We start from the raw sequence: 7,626 nt of genomic DNA, 5'->3' as shown, positions 1-7,626 counted from the left end.
GCCCCTTCGTTCTTGTGTCCCTGCTCACCCTCAATCCTTCTCCAAGGAGTGGCAGGCCAAGACAGAGGATTGTGATCGCCGAGCCGCCGAACGTGTTCAGGACGTCGTCGCCCGCTACAACGACCCGTTCTCTCCCCAGGTTGAGTGTCGGCACCCAAGTCCGTGTTCAGGACCCGACCTCCCTACGTTGGGACAAAGTAGGCGTAGTCATGGGTCTCGGCAGGTCACGGGACTACCAGGTGCGGTTACCCAGTGGTCGTGTGTGGTGGAGGAACCGCCGTTTTCTCCGCCCCGTAACAATGCCTTCTGCTGACCCCGCCACCAGTGTTGAGTCCCATACCCTTCCCAGTGATGAAGTCCCTCGACGCTCAGAACGGATCCAGAAGAAAAGGTCCGCTCAAGACTTTGCTATGAGCGTATAGGGGGGAGGGAGGTGTATGTATATTATGTATGCTGGATTATGTATTATGTATGTATATTATGTATGTGCTCCATTTATATTTATTCAGCCTAGCTAGCAGCGTGTGGCAATGTTATTACCATATCCCACACGCTTAATTAATGTGCCTGGCGACGTATGGAAGCTGCTAATGTACCACTTGCCATACGTCGTCTATGGTAGTTGACCAGGACCTTAGCTAGGGAGCAGTGCTATCCACCTCTGTGTACATACTCTTATCCAGTAAACCGAACCTACAAAACTATACAGGTGTTTGTGTTCTCTCCTGTATATAGAACTTATTACCCAGAACATCTAACAGAAAGGAAGCTAATGTCCACTTTAACGTTTCAAAAGCTGTCTGGCATTCTTCTGTCCAAGCAAAGGCAGCCTGTTTCTTAGTGAGTTCTGTGATAGAATATGCAATCTTAGCAAAATTGGAAACATGCTTACGATAAAACCCGCACATCCCTAAAAATTGTCGGACTTGTTTGACATTAGTGGATGGTTTACACTCTGTTACTGCTTTTACATTCTCAGGATCCAGCTCAATGCCTTTCTCTGGCACAATATGTCCCAAGAATTTTACTTGTCTTTGACCAAACTGACATTTAGATAGATTTAATTTGATTCCCATATTTACAAACCTGTCAAATACTTTAGCCAATCTGCCCATGAGGGTATTGAGATCATTAGCCCACACTATGACATCATCTAGATAGTTCCTGACCCAATCTTCTTCTGCTAAAGGAGCTAAGACCCTGTTTACTTCCCTAGTAAAAACGGCTGGGCTGGCTGACAAACCAAAAGGGAGGCATTTGAACCGCCATAAATTATATCCATCGCTGAAGGTGGTTATGTCTCTACTGTGAGGGTCAAGAATTACCTGATAGTAAGCATCTTTCAAATCTAAGGTGGCATAATATTTATTTCCGGCAGCCTTCTCAACTAATTCATCCAATCTTGGCAAGGGTTGTATATCCACTTTCAAGTGTTTGTTGACTGCTCGGAAATCGAGGCACATACGTTTCGATCCATTAGGTTTAGTTACTAACACGATAGGTGATAGCCAGACAGCGGTTGATGGTTCAATGATGTCCCTATCTCTCATGTCTCTCATCATTTCTTTAATAGTACCCTTGGCTTTCTCGGGATACCTATACTGAGGTCCTCTTACAGGTTGTTCATTGACCAATGGGATGTTAGCTGGCAAACCCTTAATTGTTCCTATTTCATTTGGACCTAAGACAAACAACGCATCATGATTCATTACCACCTGTTACAACTGTGTCCGCATGTCCCTATCCAAGTGTGGCCATTGCTGGGTCCTAATTAACTCCTTCAATTTGTCCTGTCTAGTTTCTCCACGCTTCACTTCATCACAGTCACGTACCATAGAATTTAATACTTCTTGAGCTCGTCTAATTTTCTGGACTGGGGAATTTTCCATACCCCTACAAAGTAAGCATTGAGTTGGGAATTTCACATCATGAGTCAATCTTAAGGGGATTTTGTTAGACCTCTTATCATTTTCTCTCTGTATGGCCAGGTGATGTGGTGAGCACAGTGGTATTTCTACAGACCGGTCTACCTTACCTAACTCTTCATAAATGTGTGAGATAGTTCCGAGATTATGCCCTTCATCATCAAAGTAACAGAATTCATCATCATTAACTACTTCATATTCACCTAAACCGTACCAGGACTCAAACACACTGGTTGCTCCGAAACATTACTCATAGGAACACAAACACAGGAATCATCTTGGACTACCACACATATATCCGGTTGTTGTTTCAACCCCTTATGCGTAAATCTGATACCTAAGGTCTGACCTAACCCTACCTTCACTTTAACTGGTCTAATCTGAGAACTGTGCCCACTTATTATAGTCTTCCTATCAACGTGTAAGTTAGTTAGCTCCTTGGGAGAAGATAAGATCGAAGCATTCGTGAGCTGTTTGACTTTGACAACCGTTCGCAACTTTCCTCCATGACTTGGTTTCCAATAAACTTGTTTATGACCCCCCCCCCCCAAATGAACTGATTTTTTTCGTGATGCCACCAAACTCCAAATCTGCCTAAAATGTCTGCTCCCAATAATACATCAGTGACCAACATGCTATCTTCCACTATTACAGCTTGGTGGCGGATTCTTTTCCTACGGGACAACTGTACACTGATGACAACAGTGCCTTGGGCCTTAAACTCTTCCCTGTTAAGAGCTACATATCTCTCGGTACAAGGCCTAATGGGCCCCACCTTCAAGGCCCTCACCAAACTATCATTAATGATCGTAGATTCACTACCCGTATCAACCAACGTTATACAAGTATGTCCACATATAGGTAACTTAATACATGGAGAACTGGGTGGGTATGGATGTCGTGGTCATTGGCCCGAATGGGGATTCCTAGCTTGGCGTCTTGGACAAGTGGAAAAGAAACTCCTGTCGCAAGTATTTATTTTCGTCTTTCAGGAATCATGTGTGGGCGGCAGGCATGGGTGGGTGTATCGTGGGAGTGTGTGCGCTATGGGCGTGATTGGCTACGGACGTGTCAGCGGCTCCAGCAACTAAAAATAAAGGGAATTCTACAGTAAGTTAAATTGTCTGTTTAATTTGGTAGTCTCTCTCTCTCTCTCTCTCTCTCTCTATATATATATATATATATCAAAATTGATTGATTTTTAGTGCCTTCAAAACTATGTATGTATGCATGCATGTATATGTATGTATGTATGTATGTATTTATGTATGTATGTATGCATACATATGTATATATGTATGTATGTATGTATCTATCTCCCAACAGATGGTAACAGTGCCGTCAGACTTGCTGGTACAGTTACTGGACGTCAGCAGATCGCTACAGAAGTTACTACCAGCTGACCTCCCCATCCCCCTGCTTGATGTCAGCCCCGAGGATGGTAAGGGGACTGTTTTGTTGTTCTGGGGTCCATTTAACATCATTTAGCATAGTCTTAACTACCCTAACATAGTTTAGCCATACTTAATCTAACCTATCTTAACGTAATCTAACCTAAACAAACCTTAACTACCCTAATTAAGCCTTACTAATCTTAAACTAAACTAACCTAACCCTAATTAAACCTTATTAAGGTTAAACTAAAATAAATATTAAGCTAACCTACCCACACCTAAGCTAACCTACCCACACTTAAGCTAACCTACCCACACCTAAGCTAACCTACCCACACCTAAGCTAACCCTAACCTCCATGTTTGTTGACAGTACTGGCTCGGGTTAACGACGAAGGGCCAAACTCACTGTTAACTCTGGCTCTACGTCACCACGCTCTACTGCAACAACGTAACGAAGATTTACTCACCCAACAAGCTCGTTGTACTGCCCAGATCGAGGCTCCACAGGAGGATAAACAAGAACTCCGTCTACACCTACAGGATTGCAAGAAGAAACTACAGTACCTTCAGAGAGGCCCTACAGATATCCTACCTCCTACAGACAGCGCCAAACCTACAGATACTATAGAGGATGTTAAAAAAGGCGTTAAAATAGATTTATGTCCTTGTAGAGAGAATTTAACAGAAGCACAGTTGGAAGAGAGGAATTTTGTAGGATTGGATTGTGTCTGTGAGAAAGTGACCATACTTCCCAAGACCACACCTGCTCCTGTGTTGTTGGGTACTGGGTCAAGGTGGGTGTGTCTGTCTGTCTGTCTTCATCTCTATCCTTTCCCAATAGAATGAAGAACTCTCTCTCTCTCTCTCTGTCTCTCTCGTATAAAGTCAATCTCTCTCTCTCTCTCTCTCTCTCCCCTGCCCCCCTCTCTCTCTCCCCCCTATCTCTCTCTCCCCCTGCCCCCTCTCTCTGTCTCTCTCTTTCTCTCCTCAACAGAGTGAAGGACTGCGCCGGTCATCAGACTGAAGGGGCGACCGGGAGTGGAATGTATGAAATTTACCCATCAGAGTATTATAGGCAGTGTACTGTATGTGAGGGAGAGGAGAAGTTGTTGCTGATGAAAGTAAGATTATAGTAGGATATGTAGTGTCACCATGATTGTTTGGTGTTTGCCAAGATGGGATGATAATTGAGGTTGGTGCTGTTGATGTGGTTGGTTGAGTAAAGAAAGTTGAATATGTTAATAAGTTTGGCTGATTGAAGAACTCGAGAAAGTTGGTGTGGTGTGTGTGTGTGTGTGTGTGTGTGCGTGCGTGTGTGTGTGCGTGTGTGTGTGTGTGCGTGCGTGCAATATGTATGAAGCATTATCTGTTAATTTTAGTAAATAAAATTTCTCTTCCTCAGGATAATGTGAAGGCAGGTATGCAGAACAAAGGCCTTCGTTCACCATCACCAGCGCGTAAGGAGTCCCTCGCCACATAACTCGGGAGCGGCCACCCTCGGTGCCTTCCAGACTTCGCAAGCCACAGCTCAGCCCAACTACTTCTCCTACGAATAATCTGCCAGGCACACACCGCCTGCGTCCTTCGGGCAAATTAACAGCTCCTTCCGGACCTACCGGCGGAAAGGCTCCCGCGAGCAGTCCCACTTCTCCTCGAGGTAGGGCCGGATTCAGGAGTGGGCAAAGTGGGCAGCTGCCCAGGGGCCTCCACATCTTACAGTAACGTACTCCCAACCTCCACATTATATTACAACATTCCTATACAAGAAACCGTTCATTGTTTAACCCTTCACTAATAGTCCTCACAGCTACAGTAGATACATCTCCCTACAGTATATACCCCGGTACCCTTAGTAGGTAGATACAGACGGGATATACTATAACACTAGATTTAGCAGAAAATACAGCAGATACACTGAAATACAACTCATAACTGGGGCTGACATGTGACAAGTTTTGTTGCTGTACAGAAGTTATATACACCAAGTAGGGTAGGGGAGGGGGCCCCAAACTGTACAAGACGAAGAACAAAGTAATAGAAAGTGGAAGCAAACGATAAGTTGCAATTATACTGTATAACAAATACAACAAATAAAAAATCTGGAGAACAATTACAAATAATGCCAATAAACTTGGAATAATAAACAAATAGTAAATGAAAAACCTGCTATATTAAATACATTTGAGAAACAAACATACACTTGGAAATTTATAGTCAAATGCGAGACTGTGGGTAAGTTAGGCATTATGTTATACACACAATTATATCAATGTAGTGAAATGTACAGGTATTAACTGTTACGTTACCCTGAATGTCCCAGCTTCGTCCCGGACACTCGACTCTGGAGCCGGTGCTCTCGCTCTCCTCCGGACTGACTGTTCATAATGCCTGAGATTTCTATCGTTTATTACAGAAGCTGGTCGGGCTACGGTGATTGACATTATGCATATCGGGTTTATTTCTATATCTACAAACGTGTAAATACATTAAGTACTCTTTTGTAAGTTTCCATTCATTGCACTGTCAATGGCGATTTTTGCAACTCTTTACTGCGAGAGCGATCTTAATAATACGATAATGCACACGATTCTGCGACGTCGGAGCGTCGGGGATCTCACGGGCTGAACACTGAGCGTGCGCATGAGAGCGGTGAGTACGCCGGCCAGGTTGGTGGCCTGAGTCATGAGGGTGTTCATGGAAGGATGGTCCATCCAGCGGGCAGCGCCGCCTGGACGGTGGACTGGTAGGTGGTGGCCACGTCCCTCACCTTCACTACCAAGTTCTGAGTCTGGAGAGGCGTGGTCGTGTGCCGCACCACCTGCTGGGTCACGTCCACCATGCGCTGCACCAGCTTTATACTCGTCGACAGACACTGCAATAACGTGTCTTCGGATTCTGTGGCCCACTTGACGAATAACTTCGATTCCGTTACGAACTGTCTTGATTCACTGGTGAGAGCCTCTCAGACCTCCTGGAACTTTGCCTCGTCTTGAGTGGCGGTGCCGCCGCAACGCTGAGCTTCTGCGCAGGTCGCTGCCATCTCCGTCGGGGACTGACCGACCACTCCCGTAAAACTGCAGAAGGCACCTCTAGACGCCGGAGGCATCACTTCGTTGTCTTCTGCTTCTAACGAATCTTGATCGAAGCTGCCGGAGTCCGGGGAATCGTCCGGATCCGTCCCGTTTGGAGGCTTGCCGTTGACCGTCTTGTTTTTGGGAGAGAGTTTTGGCGAGGAAGTCTGCAGAGGAGCGACTTCTTGGTTCAGGCTGTTTTTAACAGCCACGGTGGAATTATCCAGTCTGGGCAGTCTCGAAGCCGTGGAATTTTTGTCGGCGGTTTGCACGGGACTTTTAATGCCGTTGGTGGTGGCCGGCCGCGATGCGGGAACTCTCCGAGCCGGCGACCGACTATTCTTGGCGGGGAGCCGAGGCTTCGGTTTGTCCGCACCGGCTCCCTTACGAGTGACTCTGGGACTCTTTTGGGGGGGAAGCGAGTACCCCCTCGAGGCAGTGCCGGATTTAGACCTGTGGGGCCCATCGGCAGCCAGCCTTTTGGTGGAGGCCCCCCTCATTATAACTACCCAAGAGGGTGGGGTGGCGAGTGAAGCGAGCCTGAACATCTCGGAGTTCCGGGGGGCGCTATAAGCCCCCCCCCGGGAAAATTTTGAAATTTGAACACTTCTTTGGAGAATTTTTAAGCCATATGCAGTTATATTGAGGAAATTAGAACATTGAGAAATTTTTAATTAACTATATTTATTGATAGTGTACAAATTCCCAACACAAACACGCACACAAAAGTGAGACATGACTGGAGTCATTCATGTGGTTTCAAGTCGGTTCATAGGAAAACCAGGTATTCATGAATTTCAAGGAGTAGCTAGCCTAATTTCTGTCACGCTTCTTGCTGAACACAGTTTTACGTGATGGAATAGATAAACATGAATTTTAAAGAATGAAAATAAAAATAATCCAAATAAATAAAATATTGTAAGATGTGGAGGCCCCTGGGCAGCTGCCCACTTTGCCCACTCCTGAATCCGGCCCTGCCTCGAGGAGAAGTGGGACTGCTCGCGGGAGCCTTTCCGCCGGTAGGTCCGGAAGGAGCTGTTAATTTGCCCGAAGGACGCAGGCGGTGTGTGCCTGGCAGATTATTCGTAGGAGAAGTAGTTGGGCTGAGCTGTGGCTTGCGAAGTCTGGAAGGCACCGAGGGTGGCCGCTCCCGAGTTATGTGGCGAGGGACTCCTTACGCGCTGGTGATGGTGAACGAAGGCCTTTGTTCTGCATACCTGCCTTCACATTATCC

General features: G+C 45.9%; 1 protein-coding gene across 1 annotated transcript; it reads left to right on the top strand.

Moving 5' to 3' along the window:
• The first annotated feature begins 2,689 nt into the window (after positions 1-2,689).
• Positions 2,690-4,801, top strand: LOC121853961. The gene is made up of 5 exons (XM_042348357.1): positions 2,690-2,770; positions 3,252-3,366; positions 3,692-4,115; positions 4,316-4,442; positions 4,724-4,801. The coding sequence occupies exons 1-5, from the start codon at positions 2,690-2,692 to the stop codon at positions 4,799-4,801; spliced, it is 825 nt and encodes a 274-aa protein (XP_042204291.1).
• Positions 4,802-7,626: the final 2,825 nt, after the last annotated feature.

Source organism: Homarus americanus, unplaced genomic scaffold, assembly GCF_018991925.1.
Source record: "Homarus americanus isolate GMGI-L3 unplaced genomic scaffold, GMGI_Hamer_2.0 scaffold8743, whole genome shotgun sequence".
Taxonomy (NCBI): domain Eukaryota; kingdom Metazoa; phylum Arthropoda; class Malacostraca; order Decapoda; family Nephropidae; genus Homarus; species Homarus americanus.
This window is presented reverse-complemented; position numbering and strand designations above follow the sequence as displayed.

What these genes read in the sequence shown, in the direction of transcription:
- LOC121853961 (XM_042348357.1), top strand. Translation starts at nt 2,690, where the DNA reads ATGGGCCCCACCTTCAAGGCCCTCACCAAACTATCATTAATGATCGTA. An exon ending in TGATGTCAGCCCCGAGGATG is followed by an intron (nt 3,367 to 3,691) that starts GTAAGGGGACTG and finishes GTTTGTTGACAG; the next exon opens with TACTGGCTCGGGTTAACGAC. An exon ending in AGAAGTTGTTGCTGATGAAA is followed by an intron (nt 4,443 to 4,723) that starts GTAAGATTATAG and finishes TCTCTTCCTCAG; the next exon opens with GATAATGTGAAGGCAGGTAT.